This window comes from Bos grunniens, chromosome 29 (genome assembly GCF_055505025.1).
Source record: "Bos grunniens cultivar Pamir isolate PY7600 chromosome 29, Bosgru_T2T1.0, whole genome shotgun sequence".
Lineage (NCBI taxonomy): Eukaryota > Metazoa > Chordata > Mammalia > Artiodactyla > Bovidae > Bos > Bos grunniens.
Genome location: NC_141193.1, coordinates 45,429,114 through 45,455,093, shown reverse-complemented (window position 1 = coordinate 45,455,093; position 25,980 = coordinate 45,429,114). Strand labels below are relative to the sequence as shown.

Here is a 25,980-nt window from a genome sequence, read left to right as displayed (position 1 = left end):
GCAATCTAGAAAGATGGTACTGATGAATTTTTTTGCAAGTCAGCAGCGGAGAAAAAGATATAAAGAACAGACTTACGGACACAGGGAGAGAGGAGGAGAGGGTGAGATGTATGGAGAGAGTAACATGGAAACTTATATTACCATATGTAAAATAGATAGCCTATGGGAATTTGCTGTATGTGTCAGGGAATTCGAACAGGGGCTTTGTATCAACTTAGAGGGGTGGGGTGGGGAGGGAGACGGGAGGGAGGTTCAAAAGGGAGGGGGTGTATGCATACATATGGCTGATTGATGTTGAGGTCTTCACAGAAAACAACAAAATTCTGTGAAGCAATTATCCTTCAGTTAATACATAAATTTATAAAAAGTTAAAAAGAGAATGCTTCATTTATTTTTTCTTGTTGGTTCCTCAGCTCAGCTATAGACTTTAGAACCTTGATATTCTATGCTATACTCAGTACATGCTGTGTATTCTCAGTTACCCAGTCGTGTCTGACTCTTTGTGGCCACTTGGACTGTAGCCCGCCAGGCTCCTCTCTCCACGGGATTCTCCAGGCAAGGATATTGGACAGGATTGTCATTTCCTACTCCAGGGGATCTTCCCGACCCAGGGATTGAACCCACGTCTCTTACATCTCCTGCAAAGGACTGTCATTTCCTACTCCAGGAGATCTTCCCGACCCAGGGATTGAACCCACATCTCTTATGTCTCCTGCACTGCTGGCAGATTCTTTACCACTGCACCACCTGGGTCCAGGCTCTGCTTCTGTATGTTCTCCAGTCATCTTCTGAGTTAGCCTATTTTCCTTGGTTCCAAGTTTTCCTTTCCCTCCGGGCTTGGGAAAATCATCCGTGCACTGGCTCTGCTCAGCAACAGCCCCCCTGAGCCCCTGGTTGCAGTAAGTGCCCGTCACATACCAGTGTGCTACAGAATCAGATGTCTCTATGGCAGGCTGTTCAGTAGCTTATTTACATAGGAAGTGATGCTGCAAGTACAGTCGAGTCTTTTTTTCCTGGTAGTTCTGTTCTATAAAGATCACACAAGCACACATGCTGAATTCATGAATACTGAACTTTTGCTCCCAATTTAGTTCTTGTGAGCATCTGATCCCAATATTTTTATCAACCATTCAATACATGACCTGTATGTTTGTGTGTTTCTGGTTAAAGACACTTTATTTAATATATATCGTCAGTTCATTAGTGTTGAATTCACAGCCAGCAGCACTATAACTCATGCCTGAATGAAGGTTGTCTAACACATGTATGTTCTTCAGAAGGCACATCATGGATAGATTATGAAGGTTTTATTAGGCCTCATTTATTATTAGTTCAGTGCAGTTGCTCAGTCATGTCCAACTCTTCGTGACCCCAATAGATATGTTAATATGTGTAAAAAGTGTGCAAACACTTGTGTTCAGCAAAGGTTAACATGGCAGGCCTGAGGCTGCTGTTTTTCTTATGAAGTCCTTCTGGCAGGATTGGCCATCTGGAAACCTAAATTTCAGGAGCATTCCCACCACCCTAACTGCTAAGAGGGACTCAGTGTAACTAAACTTTTGTGCCAACTATGAGGTTTGTACTGAACATCTGCTTTCCTTCTGAGGGCCTGGAATTTTGGCAAGTGCTGGGCAGAGGTCTTATGTGATCAACCCCCCATAACACCTTGGACACTCTCTAATGACCTTCACTGGCTCATAACATTTCACAAAGTTTGTCACAACTTATTGCTGGACAACTTCTGTGTGTCTTATATGATCTTGCTGGGAGACGACTCTTGGTAGCAATTGCCTGGTTTCCTCTGGACTTCACCTTACACACCTTTTCCCTTGGCTGATTTTGCTCTGCCTCCTTTTGCTGTAATGATTTTTAGCTGTGAGTGCAATTACATGCCGAGGCTTGTGAGTTTTAAATAAGAATCATGAAACCTAAGTCTCACTGGGCTCCTCGGCCACAACCTGCATGACTCTTAGTACAGGGGGTGTCCACTGGTTTTGTACCTGAGGAGTTAACTAACCAGATTACTTTGACACAAGTTAGGCTGAAATTGTGGGTGTGAATCCCATGGATTTGGAGGGCCGACTGTGTTGCTGTGCCACATTGTACACAAGGAGCTCGAGCATCTGCAGGTTTTGGTGCCCATGGGGACTCGGAATCAATCTCCCATGCACACTGAGACCACTATGCCTTGTATTCTCTCTGTTCTTGTGCCTGAGAGGGAAGTGGATTAGGACCTTTCCCCTACCCTCAGGTCTCCCTTCCATTCATAGAGCGACCCCCTTGCTGTCTTCTTTGTTGAATCTCTTTTCTCTGTTTACTTTCTTTTTTTCCATTGACAGATTAAGAGCAGTACGTGCCCAGATTTGGACTCATCCTTTACTAACAGTTGAAGGCTCCATTTGGGACTTTCTTAAGCCTCATGCACCAACTGAGATTTACCAGTAAACTCCAGTTGGAATTAGACACTGGCCCAGTTACTAATGTCACTTTCTCTCCTCTTCTAATGTTGTGGTATAGACCTCTTATACCTTGGAAGGAAAGCTATGACCAACCTCACATATTAAAAAGCGGAGACATTACTTTGCCAACAAAGGTCCGTCTAGTCAAAGCTATGTTTTTTCCAATAGTCATGTATGGATGTGAGAGTTGGACTATAAAGAAAGCTGAGCACCGAAGAACTGATGCTTTTGAACTGTGGTGTTGGAGAAGACTCTTGAGAGTCCCTTGGACTGCAAGGAGATCCAACCAGTTCAATCCTAAAGGACTGATGTTGAAGCTGAAACTCCAGTACTTTGGCCACCTTATGCAAAGAGCTGACTCATTGGAAAAGACCCTGATGCTGGGAAAGATTGAAGGTGGGAGGAGAAGGGGACAACAGAGGATGAGATGTTGGATGGCATCACCAACTGAATGGACATGAGTTTGAGTAAACTCTGGGAGTTGGTGATGGACAGGGAGGCCTAGCATGCTGCAGTCCATGGGGTCGCAAAGAGTCGGACACGACTGAGCAATTGAACTGAACTGAACTGAACAAAAACTGACATGCAAAAATAAGGGATGCAAAGCAGAGGCAATGCGGGATTCCAACCATTTTTTGATCTCCTTTGAAAATTATTAAAATACTCACCAAAGCACTAATACCCCTTTTCTGTTTCCCTCCTTTTTCTTTTCATTCTCTTCTTCAACCTATTTATTTCCATGTTTCCTTTGAGTGGATTGTGGTGAATGTAATCTGTGTTGATAGAATTAGCTGTTCTCTAAGATAGTCCTTTTTCTCTTTGTTATCTTCCCTGTATTCTCCAGCCCATCACTTTAAGTGATTAAGTCAAATCTCTTTTTGATTTAAGATTAAGTCAGATCTCTTAATTCCAACTGTGACCTACAGAAGAGGTTACATTCCCAAGAAAAACAAGCTCTACCCCATTAGCCACTCTTTATTGCACTTCTGAAAACCACTACTTACCAGTTTCCCCACCAATATTTGATTTATTTCAACACAGAAGATTCACTATACCTGAGACAGTAGTTTTAGTCATTACACAACACGGTGATTCTGTTTTACTTGCTTATCAGATGTTGTATTTTTGGTATTATACCTTACCAAGGAGCCTTTAGGTTCTTGTCAAGAGGAAGGCTGATGATTTGTTTCAGCTGACTTCATAGATAGATGTCTTTCTGGACCTACAGAATCCCAGCATTGGCCATATAATGCACTATGAAGTTAGAATTCCTTTTGAGACAAACCCCCTGAGTTTTAGATTCTTACTGCTTACGTTAAAATCTTACCTCCACTAATGTGAGCTCTGTTATGTGGGCCATTTTTTAAGAAACCTTTTATCAGCTTTAGTTTTCCTATTTGTAGAATGAGGGTTACGTAAGTTAATAGATATGAAGTATTTAGGGACACTAAGTAAGTATTCATTGCTATTAATAATAGCAATAATTTTAATAAATACAGAAAGATAAGTATGAAAGTCTGGAAGCAGGAAGGTATGAATTAAAATTCTTGGCTCCACACACTTACTAGATTTGTGACTTTTGGGCAGGTATTTTTTTGTTCGCGTTTTTCTTATTAAAATTAAGGGTATGTGAGAACCAGAAATTATAAAATAATATTGTTTAGAATTATGTGTAGCATAAAATAGACAAAGAGGTGACTATTATAATTATTATGGGAGAAAATAAATAATCTGAAGAAATCAGGTAGTAGACCATTGATAATTCATGCCTTTTCTGTATTATCTTATTTATGAAAATGTGCTTAAAAATATTGCTTTGAGGTGATTACATTTCCATTACAATTTCGTAGTTATTTGTCTGCTTCCCTGTCAGCTCCACTAATTGTTCATTTCTTCAATGAAGTGCACACTCTTAGGGTCTTAATCATCTTTGTATTCTAGGTCTTAGCAAAATATCTGATCCTCGATAGGTTCTCAGTAACTGTTTGCTAAATTAAATCTAATTCTCATTGTGCTATTACAACTAAGGAGCATAACTAATAGGAAATATTGGGTACTGTTAGGACATATTTATAAGCACAGGAAGAATTCTAAACTGGCTGTCCTCAAGAAAGAAAGCTATTATAAAGAAAAGCAAGAAAGAATCAGTTAAAAATTTATATGATCAAAAGATTATGTTTTAGCACTTACACATTATTTGAGTCATTAAGAAAAAGATAATATCAGACTTAAAAACTTGAATATTAATTTTGATTAGTTTTCTCTCTTCCTTATGGCACCAAAAAAACTCTTAGTTATTTTCCTTTTTTGGAATTTCTTGCCTCTGTCCTTTTCTTGTTCCATATCCACCATCTTAGTTGTAGATACAACCTCAACATCAGTTCACTGGCTCAGTGGCCAAAATATAGAACAGCATTAAATTTGAGACAGCTCACATAACATAATAGAAATGATTTTTCCATGTGTATTTGAAAGCATTTTATTAAAAGATTAATATCACTGTCTCTCTGCCTTCTCTTTTGCTTAATACCAACAACTACACTCAAAATCCTTTTAGGCAGCAACTGAGACATATCTTGGGCTTCCCAGGTGCCTCAGTGGTAAAGAATCCACCTGCCAATATAGGAGACTCAGGAGACATGGATTTGATCACAGGGTCAGGAAGATCCCTTGGAGGAGTAAATGGTATCCCACTTCAGTATTCTTGCCTGAAAAATACCATGGACAGAGAGGCCTGGAGAGCTACAGTCCATAGGGTCGCAAAGAGTCAAACACAACTGAGCACACGCGAGGTGTATCTTAATGGAAATTTTCCAGGATGAAAATTTTCATCCCATGATCCCACTCATCCCAGTGATCTATAGCTAACTGAGGATCAGGAGAGCACTGTTTACTTTTGCTTTTCTAGAAATATCTCATTATCAAAGGAAACAAATTCACCATTCTCAAATACACTCCTTTCAGTTTTATTTTCTGGAGAAGGAAATGGCAACCCACTCCAGTATTCTTGCCTGGAGAATCCCAGGGACGGTGGACCCTGGCGGGCTGCCGTCTATGGGGTCGCACAGAGTCAGACATGACTGAAGTGACTTAGCAGCAGCAGCAGCAGTTTTATTTTCAAACCTTGATTCAAGACACACTAGGCATTAAATAACCAGAAAGATTAGTTAAATACATTTTCTCCCTTGAACTTTTCTTGATGCTACCACCAGATGCACACACACACACAACACACAGTAACACACATATGGCAATAAGCTATACCAACTTGTAATATTAGAATACATGAACTTTGGAGTCAGATGTGGGTTTGGATCACAACTTCATAGTAGCAGTATAACCTTGGGCATAGCCTCTTGGCATTCTAGTTTCCTTATTTTTCAAGGAAAGTAAAGATAATACTAAACTCAGAATTTTAGTGACAGTGGAATGAGATCAAATGCATTAAACACCAGATGCTGACATATCATATGACAAAACTCTATCTAAATATTAAGTCCATAAAATCTTTCAACTTCTGAAATTCTTCTCCATTGACCATAAGCCAAATCTGCTATATGTTTATACCTTGTGTGCATATTTCTCACATTTCTTCATGGACTCTAAGCATCTGCAGGGCAGAATTTCTGTCTCTTCATTTCTGTATCTGCACAAATCCAAGCTTAGTGAAGTCGCTCAGTCGTGTCTGACTCTTTGCGACCCTATGGACTGTAGCCCACCAGGCTCCTCCATCCATGGAATGTTCTAGACAAGAGTACTGGAGTGGGTTGCCATTTCCTTCTCCAGGGGATCTTCCCAACCCAGGGATTGAACCCGGGTGTCCTGCATTGTGGGAAGACACTTTACTGTCTGAGCCACCAGGGAATCCAAGCTTGGGGATGCCTAATTTCAGCTCAAGCTTTCATCTATTTGCTTCTACCAAAAATTGTTCTGAATTAAAGTTTTTTTTAACACATGATTCCACTATTGTCTGTCATTAATGGCCTTTTCATCATGACTTATCATGCAATAGAATCTCTAATAGGAATGTTCACCATCTGTATCTTAGAACATGGTCTTCTAGAACCACTAGCAGATTTATCACGTCGTTATGCTTTCAGTTCCTGCTGAGAATCTTCTCTGTGAGCATTTCTGTCTTCTCAGGGTCACTCTTTTCACCAAGTTTAGTTCTCTGTCTTCTTTTATTAGGAGTATTTCTTCACTTTAGTCAAGCGTGACTTTTTCTAGTGCTATCAGCCGCCCTTACTTTATGGAAGTTCTCAATGTGCTGAAGGGGAGCTGATCTTACCTTCTAAGTATAAACCGTTTCTTCTATTCTTATTTTTCTCTACTTGCTGAAGTCCAACCTTTTGTGAGCTGCATTCTCATTCTTCCACTTACCCTCCATCACATGCTTACTAGGGGTCGGGCACTAGAAATATCATGTCTGAAAATCACTGCAGGCCTTGTCTTCATGGAGTTTATAGTTTGGTGGAAGAAAATACATTAAACTTAATGCACACAGATATATAATGAAAAGTAAGGTAAGTTCTATGAAAGGAAAGTAAAATATGTGATAAGAGGTTAAGACAGAAAGATTGGAATTAGATTGGGAAGGCAATTTGGCGAAAGTGGCATTTAAGAAGAGATCTAAAAATATGAGTAGAAATTTGAGAAAAGTGTGGGGTGAAGTGAGAGGGTGGTCCTAAAGAGGCAGAACAAACCACATGTTTAATTAGCTAAAACATAGTATGTGGCTAGAGCACTGCGGGTCATGTGCAGAGTTGCGTGAGATAAACTGGAAAGACTGGCAGAGGCCACATCAGGGAGCTCTTTGTTCAGTATTTGGAATTTAACTGGAGGAAAATGTTAACCTTCTAAAGGGTTATAAGCATGCTTGAAAACAGTCACTTCAGTCGCTATGTGATTTAGAAAAAGGTAGATGAAGAAGGTAGAATCCAGTCAAGAGGTTATTGTAGTACTTTCAGCAACAGATGATGATGGCTTAGACCAGAACTAAAGAAGAGATTTATGGCCCACGCTAGATGAAAGAGCAATGTCAGAACTTCCAGGGCTGTTGGTGAAGGGAAGATCACAGAGCAGTTCAGAATGGACGTCCCAGATGAGACTAGGAAAACCGCCTCTGATTACATTGCATGGTAAGGCTTCCAGAAATCTCTGTTTGCCAAGATGATAAAGAATTGCTGATGAGAAGGATACTTATATTTTTGAGATGCTCAGTGGTGTCTATGCTCTGGAAGTTAAGGCTAATTGTAGGAGATATAGCTTTAGAACAGTATCAATGAATCCAGAGGGGAATCATAGGATACTAACACTGTATTCAAAAAAGGATGGAGTGGGGGCATATGACCGTGGGATCCAGTGGTCTACCACCAAGAAGCCACTGGCTTGACAAGTTGATGATGAATGAGCAAGTCCATTAGCCGTGGCCTGAGAATGGTTCTGAGCATGAAAGACTTAGTCCTACCATGTGTGATGGCGTTTGCTCTGTCAACTTGGCTATGATGAGCCACGGTTCCCTGAAACCACTGTCTAGGAGAGGGAACAAAAGGAATATTCTCTCAGAGAGTTGGAGGAAGTACTTTGTAGCATTCATACATTCTCTCCAGTTAGCCAGTCAAATGTTAACATGAGTACCACTGTGAAGGGATTTTGCAGACATGATTAAACTTTTTAATCAGTTGATTGTGTGTTAATCAAGAAGGAGATTATTCCAACAATCAGTTGTAAGCCTTTTTCTATAGGGTTTTGGACTTGGCTGACTAAGAGACTCCCCCTTGTGAACAAGTTTCACCTCATGCTCTTGGAGTTCCAGTTTGCTTATCTTCTCTTTCTCACTGCTTGCCATAAGGATTTCAGATTTATTTTATCAGTCTTGCATTGCTGTATAAGACAATCCCGTAAAATAAACAAATAGATAGATAGGAGATAATAGATATTCATCTTAGTTGCAGAACTCTCTGTAGGGTTGGCTGAGGACTCTGTTATATTACATTTTCTCTTATTTCCACATCCTCCTTCCATTTCTCTCTTAGAGGTGGTAATCCTATAAGTTCAGTTCAGTTCAGTTCAGTTGCTCAGTCATGTCCGACTCTTTGTGACCCCATAAATTGCAGCACGCCAGGCCTCCCTGTCCATCACCAACTCCCGGAGTTCACTCAAACTCACGTCCATCGAGTCGGTGATGCCATCCAGCCATCTCATCCTCTGTCATCCCCTTCTCCTCCTGCCCCCAATCCCTCCCAGCATCAGAGTCTTTTCCAATGAGTCAACTCTTTGCATGAGGTGGCCAAAGTACTGGAGTTTCAGCTTTAGCATCATTCCTTCCAAAGAACACCCAGGACCGATCTCCTTTAGAATGGACTGGTTGGATCTCCTTGCAGTCCAAGGGACTCTCAAGAGTCTTCTCCAACACCACAGTTCAAAAGTATCGATTCTTCAGTGCTCAGCTTTCTTCACAGTCCAACTCTCACATCCATACATGACCTACCCCCTAGCAAAACTCCTGCATGAAAACTTGTTTTAGTCCATTTCTCAGAGAACCCCAACTAAGAATACCCCCATATTTAGAGGAAGAAGAGTTGAACCTATAAGTGATGCTGAGAAAGAAAACCCGGGAAGTAAGAAAGAAAATCACAAGCAGATTGTCTCTCAGAAACTGCAAGAAAATTGTTCAAGAGGAGAGCAATACGAAGTTATAATAGTGGCCAAATGTCAAGTAAATGCATCACAAAAAATCCTCTGATATGGCAATGTAGAGACCATTAGTGACCTTGGTAAGAAGCTTCATAGAGAGATGGGGACAGAAAATAAGCTGGGGTGGGTTGAGTAGTACATAAGAGACAGAACACAAATTTAAAACAGCTAAGAAGCTTGACTGTACATAAGAAATAGGGGGAAAGTTGAGTGGAAATGATGTCAGTGGAGAGCAATTTTCTTCTTAAGATGAGCATGTCTAAATATGGAAGGGATAAGGATCCTACAGAGTGGGAAGAGCTGAAGATGCAGGGAAGGATGAGGAAAACTGATGAAACAAAGGCCCTGGGAAGTTCAGGAGGGTTGGGATCTGAAGATAATAGAGACACGCAACAGGAAGGTCATGGACATAGAAACAGCAGGGGTTAAAAAAAGTTGAGTAAAATTGAGATATAGGATGTTTAAAGAGTTTCTGGCAAAAGAATAGAGGATTTCCTAATTGGCAGTTTCATGTACAAACAGCAAAAACAGTTACATATACTTTATTCACAAAATTTAATATTGTAAATATGATATTAATATCATATACATACCTATATCTATAGGTATGTTTATATCTGTACCAAAGAACTTTATATCTTAATAAACTGGCAAAAAAGTGAAATTAGCAAGAACACTAATGAACTATTGTTATCACAATTGTTAAGGTAGAACTGTCATGATATTATAACTACCTTCTCTTCAGCTACTCTGAATTTCTTGATTTGGTTTAAGGCCAAGGACAGCAAACTTTTTTCAACAAAGGGCCTGATAGTAAATACTATAGGTTTGTGAGCCATATGGTTTCTTCTGCAACTATCCAATTCTATCATTGTATCATGAAAACTGTCATAGACAATATGTAACATAAATGAATGAGTGCAGATGTGTTCCAATAAAATTTAAAGAACAAAAACAGATGGCAGGCAGGATTTAGGCCATGGGCCATCACTTGTCCACACTTGCTTTTATCCATGCCATGATTTTGTTGAGACTATCAACCATCTCATCTCACGGGTGATTTTGATGAGTTCAATTCAATGATCAGTTTATTGTTGAAGTCTTCTGTGTCTCCCAAGTCCATATTAATGTACCTCTTCCCTGGTTGCTCAGTGGTGAAGAATCCACCTGCCAATGCAAGTTCCATCCCTGGGTCAGGAAGAGCCTCTGAAGAAGGAAATGGCAACCCTCTCTATTATTCTTGCCTGGGAAATCCCATGGACAGAGGAGACTGGTGGGCTTCAGTCCAAGATGTCACAAAAGAGTCAGACACAACTTTGCAATTAAATGACAACAACAAATGGTGTTAGTATAGTATTCTTAAAATACCTACAATATTTATGCAATACCTATTATGTAATAATTTATGTATTTTATTCTGATTTCACTGAAAATGGAGATCAAATCTTATTAACCTTTGTATCCCTAGCACAGTACTAACATAAAGTGGAAGTCCTACAAATAATTGTTCGTTTAATGAATGAGTAAGCAAAGTATGGCACCCCACTCCAGTACTCTTGCCTGGAAAATCCCATGGACAGAGGAGCCTGGTAGGCTGCAGTCCATGGGGTCGCTAAGAGTCGGACACGACTGAATGACTTCACTTTCACTTTTCACTTTCATGCGTTGGAGAAGGAAATGGCAACCCACTCCAGTGTTCTTGCCTGGAGAATCCCAGGGACGGGGGAGCCTGGCGGTCTGCCGTCTATGGGGTCGCACAGAGTCAGACACGACTGAAGTGACTTAGCAGCAGCAAGCAAAGTATGAACCATTACTGTCCGACTCAAATAGAAGTCCTTCCTGCTGGGGCAGTTGAGCAGTTAATTAGGTTCGAGTTCAGTACCACATTCAGAGGTGGTTTAATAGCCACGAGTGTTTTATGAACTCTGAACCTGTTACTGGCATGATGTATATTTCCATGTCTTAAATGTTTCTCTGTCTTAAGGTATACACTTCTATTTATCATGATGCATGTGTGTGCTCAGTCATGTTCAACTCTTTGTGGTCCTATGGACTGTAGCCTGCCAAGGTCCTCTGTCCATGGAAACTTCCAGGCGGTTGCCATTTCCTACTCCAGGGGATCTTCCCAATCCAGGGATTGAACCCACATCTCTTGCATCTCTTTCATTAGTAGGCAGATTCTTTACCACTAGCGCCACCTGGGAAGACCTTATATCATGATTTCATTTCATTAAATAGATTTACTATATTCACATTATGCAAAATGATTTTGCAGAAACAAAGTATGATTATATTTTGTCTCTTTTTTATTATTTTATTTTTTGTCTCTCTTTTTTAAAGATAGTTAATTTGTGCTAAGTTAATGTGCTCTATGAGAATTTGATAAAAAACACTTACTGAGTACTTAAGCTGTTATTCAGTCGCCCAGTCATGTCCAACTCTTTGTGACCCCACAGACTGCCGCACATCAGACTTCCCTGTCCCTCACCATCTCCTGGAGTTTGCCCAAGGTTCATGTTCATTGCATCAGTGATGCCAGTCAGCCATCTCATCCCTTGAAGCCCTCTTCTCATTCTGCCCTCAATCTCTCCCAGCATCAGGGACTTTTCCATTCAGCTGTCTGTTCACATGAGATGACCAAAATACTGGAGCTTCAGCTTCAGCACCATTCGTTCCAGTGAATATTCAGGGTTGATCTCCCTTAAGATTGACTGGTTTGATCCAGGAGTCATCTCCAGCACCACAGTTCCAAGGCATCAATTCTTTGGCATTCTGCCTTCTTCATGGGCCAATCCTCACAACCATATGTGACCGCTGGGGAAACCATAGCCTTGACTATACAGACCTTTGTCAGCAGAGTAGTGTCTCTGCTTTTCAACACACTGTCTAGATTTGTCATCCCTTTCCTGCCATTAATAAATGCTTGTATTTTTCTCCAGACTATGTTAAGGAACATTCTATTATAATCTACATTTTAAAAATGCAAAAACCAAGGAATATAGAGGTAAAATAATTCATAAAAGGTCATACAGTTAATGAGACTGAGCCAGGACTCCAATTCATAGAGTCTGACTTCAGATCCCATGCATTTGAAAGGTTTTCCTGTATCTTTAATGTACTGAATATCACAGCCCATCCCATGTTAATCACATATGAAGAACAATTTATCATCTGACCAATTCTTGTTAGTTTTTAGGTCAATATTGTAGGCAGAATAAGGCTTTTTCCCATCTCCCCTCAAATGTCCCTACCCTAATCCCCAGAACCTAGGTACATGTTATTAACATAGCAAAAAGGGCTTTGGGGGTATGATTAAAGTGAAGGACCTTGAAATGGAGTTTCTAGGACTACCAGGTTGACCCAAACTATTTTGATTGCTTAAAAGCACAAAACTTTTCCTTGCTGCAGTCAGTCAGAGAGAGAGAGAGAGAGGTGATTACAGAATAAGGATCAAAGTGAGGCAAGTCTTTACCTGTCTTTAAAGAGGCAAGTCTTTACCAGTCTTTAAAGAGGAAGGGAGGGGGCCATGTGATGAGGCTTGCAGGTGGCTTCAGGATGCTGAAAAAGGCAAGGAAATGAACTATTTCCTGGTGTCTCCACAAAGAACGTAACCTCACTGCCACTTTGATTTCAGCCCTTTGAAACCTGTAACGGCAGAACCCGCAATCCTGGTCTACTGAAGTATGGGATAACAAACCTGCGGCATTTGAAGCCACTGTGCTTGTGGTTATTTACTGCACTGTCCATGTTGCTGTTCAGTTGCTAAGTCATATCTGCCTTTTGCAACCTATGGACTGCAGCCTGCCAGGCTCCTCTGTCCATGGGATTTCTGAGGCAAGAATATTGGAGTTGCCATTTCTTTCTCCAGGGGATATTCCCGACCCAGGGGTCAAACCATGTCTCCTTCATCGGCAATCGGGTTCTTTACCACTGAGCCACCAGGGAGCCCCCTGAAGTAGCAATAGAAAGCATATAATCAGCAACAAAGTTCTCTCCAGTATTAAAGAGAGGAGAAATGTTTTCATTCTTTCTGTATTTTCTCTCTGTCTCTCTTTCTCCCTCTTTCTCTCCACACATATGTGAACACTCACACAGACACATCTATCTTTATAATTCTTCTGGCAAGAATGTTTTAAAATGACATGATTTGATAAGGAAGACTGGCTAAATTCAGGTGGCGCTAGTGGTAAAGAATCTGCCTGTCAGTGCAGGAGATATAAGACACTGGGGTTCGATCCCTGGGTCAGGTCGGGAAGATCCCCTGGAGGAGGGCCTGGCAACCCACTCCAGTATTCTTGCCTGGAGAATCCCATGGGCAGAGGAGTTGAGGAGGCTACAGTCCATGGGGTTACAAAGAGTCAGACGTGGCTGAAGCAACTGAGCACGCATGACCAAATTCCAGGCAGAATGCAGAACTTTCTCAAAAAGCAGTAAAAACAAGTGGTTCAAACTTGTCTTGGGCTTGGTTTTCAGGTCTTTTCCAGCCTTCCCTACCCTGTCACATGATCTCCTGTCTATCCTAATCGCTGACCCTGACTCTGCTTTGATTCAGACTATTTTGATGACATGGGCTTATTCTTCCAAGTATGGATTCCTGGTTTTGCTGTTTTCATTCCTATATGATTCTGAAAGGTACGCACATGTTTCTACCTAGCCAAGATGTACTCATTTCTAAAAATATCTTACCTGAGAACCAATTTACATGCATGTTTCTCCCTACCTTTCTGAAATGGCCTCAGTCAGTATTTTCTTCTGATTTTAATGAGGGAAAATGCTCATTACATAAATGTTATAATTTGAAAAAGTTTCATGAGAAGAAGCATCAAGTGAAGTGGCAATTAAGTCTTCAGTTCCTCTCAGAGAGACTTGCAACACTTCTTCTAAGTTCTTCACCTTTGCATTTTCTTCTTCATGCCTTTTGATCTCTTATTTTTAGACTCTGTCTCTTTGCATTTTTTGATCAATGCAACCCTTTTCAAAAGCATATGACAATTCATTACAAAAACCATGAAAGTATTCAAATGCTTTGACCCAGAGATTCTACTCCTGGAAAACAAATGAAGTGAAACAAGATGCAAAATGTACCAAAATATTCATTATAGCAATAATTTACAGCTAGATGAAATCTAAATATTCAGGAAAGACAGTTGATAAAGTATGACATGTCAACATAATTGAATAACAGATAATGAAATTTATAATCATGAAGAACTGGATTCAAATCCCAGATAAATTACCTAAACTACTGAACACATATGTAAATAGGGAAGGCAAGTCTCCTATTTAAGCCATAGTCTCCTCATTTAAAAATATGAATAATACTCTCATACTGACAACATGAAGATTAGATGAATTAACATATGTTAATATGCTGTGTTTATCACAGTTCTTGGAACATCATAACCACTCACTGCATTAACATCTTAGCTATTCATTTTAAAAGAATAAATTAGAAATCACCATAAAAATGATTAAAAAACATACAAGAATTGGTAGATTAACATGAAGTTATAAGAATATTGCTATTAAGAAAAGAACTCATGAAACAATTAGATAAATGTAAGCTATCTACAGTTTTAATAAGGTTTTGGTTTAAAAGAAAATACTTAAAAGATTTCTTACAATTTTAAATAGCTGAAGGATTTGAAAGCCCTTAAAGCCTCCAGTGGTTGCCAAAGGCAGTTTTATATTCATTATATTGTACAAACTGGCAAATGCTTTTGAAAATAAGCAACGCAAAGTTAAAAAACTCATACTTGCATTTTAGCAGCTTTCAGAAGGAGTCTAATCAGAAGGCCCGTGGACCTTTGTTCTACTGAGATGCCCTCCAAAATAACACAAGCTCACAATAGGTGGCCCCAATGAGGCCTCTTTTTATAATGACAAAGAAAACTGTTCCTACAAATCAAAGCCCATATAAACAAGGGAAAGGCTATTTTAAAACATTCACAATCAAAGCCAGTTGTCAGCCAGCAAGAGACACTGTTGAAATGACTCCTATCCATCACATATTTATTTCTACAGATGAAGAATTATACATTTGACTTGTTGGAAAGGTTGGGTACTAAAAATAGTCTTTAAAAAACTAAAGCACAGAGAGAGGAACAAAAAGAGAGGCAGCTGCTTATTTCTTTCTCTGTAACAAAATGTGACTTATAATGTAGTAATGGAAAAACAGCGGAGCCCCAAACGAAGCAATTTATAAAATCTACACTATAAAATAATGCCGCAGAATATGATGCTGATTAGCATTGAATGAAACTGCCAAGTATCTTAAAATATCAGTTATGTAATTTTGCTACCTTATTGAGAAAACCACGGAGTGAGTGAGGTGGTGGTTTTATCACAGATGTTGTTGCTGCACAAGTGGATAACCTGAGCCTCTAGAGAAACAAAATGATATTCTATGTTGAAGTTCAGTGATAAAAGAGGGAATTGCCTTGTAATATGGAAGAGAATGACTTCATACAGATCCCATCAGCAGCAATGAAAATTCCTTGGGTAGATTTTGATTCAAGATGCTTTGTAAAAATGATTAGAAATGTCACCGGGACTGAAAATTTCTTTCAAATCAAACTTAGCTAAATAATTATTTTGCACTTTGAGATCAGACTAAAGGCAACCACAATCACTATTCCTGTTTCTTGAGAATTTTCTTTAGACTTCATCAAAATTTATTTTGCAACTCTTTGCTCTGTTTTACTTGTTTCTGTTCTTTCAAATTTTGGTACTGGAGAAGATTCTTGAGAGTCCCTTGGACAGCAAGGAGATACAACCAGTCCATCCTAAAGGAAATCAGTTCTTAATATTCATTGGAAAGACTGATACTGAAGCTGAAACTCCAATACTTTGGCCACCTGATGCGAATAGCTGACTCACTGGAAAAAACCCTGATGCTGGGGAATATTGAAGGCAGGAAGAGAAGGGGACAACAGAGGATGAGATGGTTGGATGGCATCACCGACTCAATGGACATGAGTTTGAGCACCTCCGGGAGATGGAGAAGGACAGGGGAGCCTGGCGTGCTGCAGTTCATGGGGTCATAAAGAGCTGGACACAGATTAGCAACTGAGCAACAACAACACAATTCCTTACTAAATTGAATCCAGTCCTCAAATGTTATTGTTAATTTATTTTAAATCTTGTAGTTCTGGTTCTGTACCAAGTGGAGGACATAAACCGTAGTATTTGCCCTGTAGTCCCACAGACCTTCCTCTGTTTAGATAAACATGCTGCTGCCCATCCTTGGCCTGATTTTCTCCTCTGGGCATCAGAAATTAGACAAGCCAGCAAATGATGACTGACAGCTAAGGTGAGTTAGAAGATGAATCTTGCTATATAAACTGAGTTTATTAACTATTAGTAATCTCTGAGAGTTGATGGCATTACTTCAATAGTTGTACATTTTTATTTGTTCTAGATGAAAATTAGCCAAAATCATCTGACCAATATATATAGCAAGATGATTTTTACTTTTCTCTGCATTTCTAAGTGCATTCATAAACAGTCTAACACTACATGGCATGCCTTATAGGAATTGTAGGATATTTTAATTGAAAGGTACCATACTGATCAATGGGTCCTCTCTTAAAAACCATTCCAGAGATGTAGAGGTTTAGGTGTCAGACTGAGGTGTATTTCTGGAGCTTGGATTGGATAATTCTGTTTTAAAAGCATGGCCATCTCAAGAGAGAGAGAGTAAAAAGACAGTGTTTAGGGATAGGGCTGGAAGTATAAGTTAAGCAGTCAAATGGAGATACATACCTAAAAATGCTGAGCAATTAAATGCAAACTAGACATAAGGGAACTAAAAGAGACTAAGGATTCAAGCACAGAGCTATTGAGTTTGGATGAGACGGTGGAAGAAGAAATTTGGTGAAACACACTGAAATACTGTGGTAGAGTCAGAGGGCCCTTTTCTAGAGCATGTTTGGCCTCATTTCTGAATGGGGAGTTGTTATAAGCCCTGAGCCAATGTAAATAAGTATGACTATAGACTCAATACTTAAATTCTATTTCTAGAATTCAAGTCAAATTTGTCATCCAACCTCTATGTGAAGAACTTTAGTGTCAAACACTTATTTTTTTCCAAAAATGTCCATTTTGGTTTTGGAAAACTCTGAATATTGGACAGTTTTTCCTTTTCTTATACCCAAATGAGTCCCTGATAACTTCCACCCACTAGTCTTTTATGTTGTACATAACAATAGAAGGAATGGAATATCAATTGGATAATTTTTAGAAATTCAACTGGACCAAAAATTCAAGTAGCAAGATTATCTGGACATCTTAACTTAGGGTCTTAATTGCCAGGAAAAATAGAAATAAGTTATTTTACTAAAACTACAGACAGGCTAATATTCATGTAATTGTTTTCTACTAGCAAATGTTTCACAGCATTTTAAACATTCTGTAATAAAATAAAGTCCTTTTTAGAAGATATTTTAAAAGCACTATAATAAGATTATTATCTTTATTGTCAACACCTTCGGTGAGGACATCTTGAGGCAGGTACTTAGCTTGATTCTTTGCAGGAGAAACGTCCTTGATGTCAATGACCTTCAAATGTACAGTCAAAATTATGGCAGGAAAAGTCTGAAGACTATTTTTTACTTGAATTCCATAACATATTTTGGAGCAAGAATGTAAAATATAAGGGGAACATTGTGCTTTCTTAAGATAATTGGAATGTATTTATCAAGCTCAAAGGAGTCAATTAGTGTAAATTTGTTGCTATTTTATTAAAATTAAAGAAAGGGGATAATAAAAGGAACAAGTCATTCCACAATCAAGAGGAAAAGAATCACAATCGTTCCCATATTTTACAAGAGCACGTTCATTCAGATACATCTATAGTTACTTATTACCAAATGGCATCCTTTCCATGGAAATATGAGCTTGAGAAGAACCCTTCGGGGAATGATCAAAATCCAGCAAAGCAAGCACAGGTGGCTTCTACCTGAGTAGGAGGAGGGCTACATTTTGTATTGATAACAGTTTTGATAAGGGTCTCCAGAGACACATGCCAAGGATTTCCGCTGGGACATCCCCTGGGGACTTTAACATCATTTAAGTTATAGCGAGGTCAGGTTTTTTGCCCCAGCTCTATTGCCTAAACCTTTCATAAATGGCTCTGATACATCAAATTGTGGTAATCCTCTTTTTCCATGAGCAGGGGCTGCTTTTCTTCTGGAAGCTGGTTTCTCTTTCGACGACGTAACAGGCTAGTAAGTCCTCCCAGCACAGCAGTAAGGACAGACCCAACCACAGCTGCCCCAATGAGCCACGGCCAGATTCGTTGCGCTTGCTCTAAGTAGGGCTTAATGTAATCTTGAAAAATGTCCGGTTCTGAAATAGAAAGACATCCCAATGTTTTTACTATCATCATCATCACCATCATCCTTGCTGCATACTTTGGAGTCAGAGGCTTAAGTCTAAATGCCAGCTCTGCTACTTACTAGCTATACGAGCTTGGGAAAGTTACACCTAATACCCCAAGGCTTCAGTGTCTTCAACAGGAAAATAGGAAAACAATACCACCTTGCTTGGATGTTTCAAACTTCATAGACAGTATCTGACCTGTAAATTGTATAGTGCCTGCTCCCTGCCAGCTACTCTAACTCCTTTAGCTATTTTTAGTTATTTGGACTCCATATTTCTAAATAATAGGCAAATACTACTATCTCTTAATTTCTTGAGTTTATCTCTGGAGTTTGTCATGCATAAGCAATTATTTTAGCTCTCTCACAACTTCCCTTTTCTCCATCTTTTCAGTATAATAACATCAGGATTTGGGGCCAAATCCACATCTAGGACTTTCATTATTTTTAGTATTTAAATTTGATTCACAATTGAACCTAATAGTATTCTATGATTACATTATGATTACATTTCTTTCTCACATCATTTTCCTCTTGGAGTTGCTTGATTTTAAAGGAACCATCATTATTTACAAGACACTCTAAAATATCAGTTTTGTGACACAAAGGAAAGAAGAGAGTGTATCTTGGGCTTACCTTGCAAAAAAAATATGACTTTATGTGATTCAAGTCTTAAGCAAAAGTAATGCATGTAACTGTGGGGCAGTTCCCTAAAAAAGAAAAAGGATGCCTTCTCCTTTTCCCTTTTCTCCTTTCAACTAATGCAAATAGCATGTTGGTGAGCCAGCACAGGTCATGTGATCAAGGGTACACCCTAGGTCTTACAGAACTACAAGGAAGCAGCGGCTCTGGTCCCTGAAATTATGGGGCATGTATTTAACTATATACCAAGACTGCTATTTGACCAATTAATAAACTAACTTATCTAGGCCATGGATATTTGAGCCTATATCTGTTCCCCAACCTTACTTTCCCTTTGTGGCTGATGTTGGAACTGTAACAGCTTTTTTTATAACCTATTTTGTTGGCTACAATTGATTAGTTCTGAGTGAACCACTGACTCAAGATGGGCCAATCAGAATTGGCCATTACTCAGAATTCACTGTGAAGAATTGAGTCCAGTGACTCAGGAGCTGGTAACAGTCTTAGTGCTAGGGAAGGGGTGGGGAGGGGAAAATGAGAAAGGGAGAGAGAGAGGAGATAAATCTTTAGACTGCTTGTTTCCTGGTTCCTACTGTTTCTCAGTCTCAGCTACATTTTTGTCTTTTTTATATTTCTAGTGTTCCTTCCTTCCTTGGGTTCTGTAAACCAATAAATTATCTTTTTATGTAATCTTGTTTCTATGGAGTTTCTGACATTTGCACTTCAAAAAGTCCTAATTATTTTTAAAGGTTAATTAGATTCCTGCAGTAATAAAAGATGGAGTAAGTACCTTAAGATACTCTGAAATTACAGTTATATGAAAGCTATGTTGTCATAAAAAATTACATCAAATAAAAAGAAAATGAGTATTAGTTTATAAAATAACTAGGAAAGAATGGGTAGCAATGTGTTGTGAATATAAAATGAGAGTCTCAATGTTCACCATAAATTCAAGAACTCAGAACAATTAAAACAAGAGAATTTGTTAAAAATTAATTTTATATTATATTTCAATCTTCATTCAAAGGAGGAAAAAGTGGCGTTTCCCTGACTTAAGCAGGACAGAGCTTAGACCCTGTTTCTCCTGTTACCTTCTGCATTCCTGTCCTTCACACAGCATTTTGCCAGCTGTCACTAAGATACTTTTAATATTCTTAGGTTCCATTAAGCATAATTTGAAAAATATAGCCAATTAATGTTTCTCTTCATCATGAAGGGGCAATAAGCTCCAAAGAATTAACATTATAGAGTAAATAATAATAACAACAATTTATAACTTTGAATTAATATTAATTTAAATCTAAGAAATAAAAGCTAACAAAACTAAAATAAATTTTAAAATGTGAAAAATATTTTCATCAAACATAAAAGTACCTGTTTTAATACATTTAAAAATCATATTGAAAATGAGACTACAAATGCTGAGCTTGCATTGCTATTAATCACTTCAATATAGCATGCATTTTAACTGTGACATAATGCAGATACATAGACGTTACATAATAATTATGATTTTCTTTATTGCTTGCTGCTCAGCTCAAATGCTTTCAAAATTTTAAAATACTATTTCTTTATATGTCCTTTCCAGCTTATTTTATTATTTCTCTACTTTGGTTCATTTCAAGCAGTTTTAAATTTTACTGTCATCAGTGGACTATCTTCTTTGAAACAATCCGTGTTTCTTAATGGCTTCAATCTAAACTTTTGACTTTTCCTTCTCAGTTGTTTGTTTTGCAGCCTCAATAGTGCTCCTGTAAATTATTTTTTAATATAAAAAGTTTTCTATTATTTTTACCTACTTAAAATTTCATTTTTCTTGTTACCTATTCTCTATAGAATAATCATATAGTTTTCTATTTGTTTGGTGCTCTGTCATTTCCAAAGCATTATTCACATGCCCATTTATCTATACAAGAAATGCATAAGGTAGTTAGGAATCATTATCCTAATTTAATGAATTCCCAACTTGAAACTTAGAAAATTTGCCTGTAATATTTAAATTCTGCAATGTATGTGTAACGTTAGGTATGATGCCTTTCACATAAAAAGTAATTTGTAACTCTTATTTATTATTCTTATTCTATACTGTTCATAGGGTTCTCAAGGCAACAATACTGAAGTGGTTCACCATTCTCTTCTCCAGTGGACCACATTCTGTCAGACCTCTCCACCATGACCTGGCCATCTTGGGTGACCTCTGCATGGCATGGCTTAGTTTCATTGAGTTAGACAAGGCTGTAGTCCACGTGATCAGATTGGCTCATTTTCTGTGATTGTGGTGATGAAAAGGCAAAAAGTTAGGATACTGAAAGATGAACTCCCTAGGTCATTAGGTGCCCCATATGCTACTGGAGATCAGTAGAGGAATAACTCCAGAAAGAATGAAGTGACAGCCAAAGCAAAAGCAACACCCAGTTGTGGATGTGACTGATGATAGAAGCAAGGTCTAATGCTGTAAAAAAACAATATTATATAGGAACCTGAAATGATAGGTCGATGAATCAAGGCAAATTGGAAGTGGTCAAACAAGAGATGGCAAGAGTGAACTTCAACATTCTAGGAATCAGCAAACTAAAATTGACTGGAATGGGTGAATTTAACTCAGATGACCATTATATCTACTACTATGAGCAGGAATCCCTTGGAAGAAATGGAGTCATAGTCAACAAACGAGTCCGAAATGTATTACTTGGATGCAATCTCAAAAACGACAGAATGATCTCTGTTCGTTTCCAAGGCAAACCATTCAATATTACGGTAATCCAAGTCTATGACCCGACCAGTAATGCTGAAGAAGCTGAAGTTGAACGGTTCTATGAAGACCTACAAGACCTTCTAGAATTAACACACAAAAGAGATGCCTTTTTCATTATAGAGGACTGGAATGCAAAAGTAGGAAGTCAAGAAACACCTTAAGTAACAGGCAAATTTGGCCTTGGAGTACAGAATGAAGCAGGCAAAGGCTAATAGAGTTTTGCCAAGAGAATACACTGGTCATAGAAAATACCCTCTTCCAACAACACAAGAGAAAACTCTACCCATGGACATCACCAGATGGCCAACACTGAAATCAGATTGATTATATTCTTTGCCGCAAAAGATGAAAAAGCTCTATACAGTCAGCAAAAACAAGACTTCTGACTCTGACTCATGAAACCGTATTGCCAAATTCAGACTGAAATTGAAGAAAGTGGGGGAAACCACTAGATCATTAGGTATGACCTAAATCAAATCCCTTATGAGTATACAGTGGAAGGGAGAAATAGATTTAAGGGACTAGATCTGATAGACAGAATGCCTGATGAACTATGGACGGAGGTTTGTGACATTGTACAGGAGACAGGGGTCAAGACCATCCCCAAGAAAAAGAAATGCAAAAAAGCAAAATGACTGTTTGGGGAGGCTTTACAAATAGCTGTGAAAAGAAGAGAAGTGAAAAGCAAAGGAGAAAAGGAAAGATACACCCATTTGAAAACGGAGTTATAGAGAATAGCAAGGAGAGATAAGAAAGCCTTCCTCAGCGATCAATGCAAAGAAATAGAGGAAAACAATAGAATGGGAAAGACTAGAGATCTCTTCAAGAAAATTAGAGATACCAAGGGAACATTTCATGCAAAGATGGGCTCAATAAAGGACAAAAATGGTATGGACCTAACAGAAGCAGAAGATATTTAGAAGAGGTGACAAGAATACACAGAAGAAATGTACAAAAAAGATGTTCATAAGATCTTCATGACCCAGATAATCATGTTGGTGTGCTCACTCACCTAGAGCCAGACATCCTGGAATGTGAAGTCAAGTGGGCCTTAGGAAGCATCACTATGAACAAAGCAAGTGGAGGTGAGGGAATTCCAGTTGAGCTATTTCAACTCCTAAAAGATGATGCTGTGAAAGTGCTGCACTCAGTATGCCAGCAAATTTGGAAAACTCAGCAGTGGCCACAGGGCTGGAAAAGGGCAGTTTTCATTCCAATGCCAAAGAAAGGCAATGCCAAAGAATGCTCAAACTACCACACAATTGCACTCATCTCACACGCTAGTAAAGTAATGCTCAAAATTCTCCAGGCCAGGCTTCAGCAGTACATGAATTTCCAGATGTTCAAACTGGTTTTAGAAAAGACAGAGGAACCAGAGATCAAATTGCCAATATCTTTTGGATCATCAAAAAAGCAAGAGAGTTCCAGAAAAACATCTATTTCTGCTTTATTGACTATGCCAAAGCCTTTGACTGTGTGGATGACAATAAACTGTGGAAAATTTTGAAAGAGATGGGAATACCAGACCACCTGACTTGCCTCTTGAGAAACCTATATGCAGGTCAGGAAGCAACAGTCAGAACTGGGCATGGAAAATCAGACTGGCTCCAAATAGGAAAAGGAGTACGTCAAGGCTGTATATTGTCACCCTGCTTATTTAACTTATATGCAGAGTACATCATGAGAAACGCTGGGCTGGAGGAAGCACAAGCTGGAATAATGATTGCCGGGAGAAATATCAATAACCTCAGATATGTGGATGACACCACCCTTAAGGCAGAAAGTGAAGAAGAACTAAAGACCATCTTGATGAAAATGAAAGAGGAGAGTGAAAGAGTTGGCTTAAAGCTCAACATTCAGAAAACTAAGATCATGGCTTCCACTCCCGTCACTTCATGGCAAATAGATGGGGAAACAGTGGAAACGGTATCAGACTTTATTTTTTGGGGCTCCAAAATCACGGCAGATGGTGTTTACTCCATGATATTAAAAGACACTTACTCCATGGAAGAAAAGTTATGACCAACCTAGACAGCAGAGGCATTACTTTGTTAACAAAGGTCCATCTAGTCAAGGCTATGGTTTTTCCAGTAGTCACGTATGGATGTGAGAGTTGGCCTATAAAGAAAGCTGATTGCTAAAGAATTGATGCTTTTGAACTGTGGTGTTGGAGAAGACTCTTGAGAGTCCCTTGGTCTGCAAGGAGATCCAAACAGTCCATCCTAAATGAGATCAGTCCTGGGTGTTCATTGGAAGGACTGATGTTGAAGCCAAAACTCCAATACTTTGGCCACCTGATGCGAAGAGCTGACTCATCTGAAAAGACCCTGATGCTGGGAAAGACTGAGGGCAAGAGGAGCAGGGGACAACAGAGGATGAGATGGTTGCATGGCATCATGGACTCAATGGACATGAGTTTGGGTAGACTCCAGGAGTTGGGATGGACAGGGAGGCCTGCCATGCTGAGGTTCATGGGTCACAAAGAGTTGGAAATGACTGAGCGACTGAACTGAACTGAACTGAATTCTTATTCCAAAGTAGTACCATCAGTATTTCAAATGAATCAGCTTGCAATAAAATTTTATCTCTTTAAACTTGTTTTGGTCACTGATTTTGTTCAATTTTCTCTTCTGGATTCCCAGATTCTTTTCTTCTATGCTCCTTTGTGACACTCGGCACAATCATCTATGTGTTATAGTTATTTATATATGTTTCTTACTTTTCAAACTTGATCACAAACTCTTGACAGCAAGTAGTGTATCTTTTTTTTTTTAATTTTATTTTATTTTTAAACTTTACAATATTGTATTAGTTTTGCCAAACATCGAAATGAATCCACCACAGGTATACCTCTGCTCCCCATCCTGAACCCTCCTCCCTCCGCGTACCCTCACTCTGGGTCTTCCCAGTGCACTAGCCCCAAGCATCCAGTATTGTGCATCGAACCTGGACTGGCGACTCATTTCATACTTGATATTATACATGTTTCAATGCCATTCTCCCAAATCTCCCCACCCTCTCCCTCTCCCACAGAGTCCATAAGACTGATCTATACATCAGTGTCTCTTTTGCTGTCTCGCATACAGGGTTATTGTTACCATCTTTCTAAATTCCATATATATGCGTTAGTATACTGTATTGGTGTTTTTCTTTCTGGCTTACTTCACTCTGTATAATAGGCTCCAGTTTCATCCACCTCATTAGAACTGATTCAAATGTATTCTTTTTAATGGCTGAGTAATACTCCATTGTGTATACGTACCACAGCTTTCTTATCCATTCATCTGCTGATGGGCCTCTAGGTTGCTTCCATGTCCTGGCTATTATAAACAGTGTTGCGATGGACATGGGGTACATGTGTCTCTTTCCCTTCTGGTTTCCTCAGTGTGTATGCCCAGCAGTGGGATTGCTGGATCATAAGGCAGTTCTATTTCCAGTTTTTTAAGGAATCTCCACACTGTTCTCCATAGTGGCTGTACTAGTTTGCATTCCCACCAACAGTGTAAGAGAGTTCCCTTTTCTCCACACCCTCTCCAGCATTTATTGCTTGTAGACTTTTGGATCGCAGCCATTCTGACTGGTGTGAAATGGTACCTCATAGTGGTTTTGATTTGCATTTCTCTGATAATGAGTGATGTTGAGCATCTTTTCATGTGTTTGTTAGCCATCTGTATGTCTTCTTTGGAGAAATGTCTGTTTAGTTCTTTGGCCCATTTTTTGATTGGGTCATTTATTTTTCTGGAGTTGAGCTGCAGGAGTTGCTTGTATATTTTTGAAATTAGTTGTTTGTCAGTTGCTTCATTTGCTATTATTTTCTCCCATTCTGAAAGCTGCCTTTTCACCTTGCTAATAGTTTCCTTTGTTGTGCAGAAGCTTTTAAGTTTAATTAGGTCCCATTTGCTTATTTTTGCTTTTATTTCCAATATTCTGGGAGGTGGGTCATAGAGGATCCTGCTGTGATGTATGTCGGAGAGTGTTTTGCCTATGTTCTCCTCTAGGAGTTTTATAGTTTCTGGTCTTACGTTGAGATCTTTAATCCATTTTGAGT

General features: G+C 39.0%; 1 protein-coding gene across 1 annotated transcript in view; it reads right to left on the bottom strand.

Annotated features, from left to right (window-relative positions):
- Window positions 1-17,877: 17,877 nt before the first annotated feature.
- The window catches only part of TYR (tyrosinase), a 112,852-nt gene continuing 104,749 nt past the window's right edge, over window positions 17,878-25,980 (bottom strand). Inside the window, exon 5 of the mRNA XM_086383218.1 lies at window positions 17,878-18,503. Coding sequence (XP_086239344.1) covers window positions 18,277-18,503 — 227 coding nt within the window. The 3' untranslated portion in view covers window positions 17,878-18,276. The remainder of the gene's footprint in view (window positions 18,504-25,980) is intronic.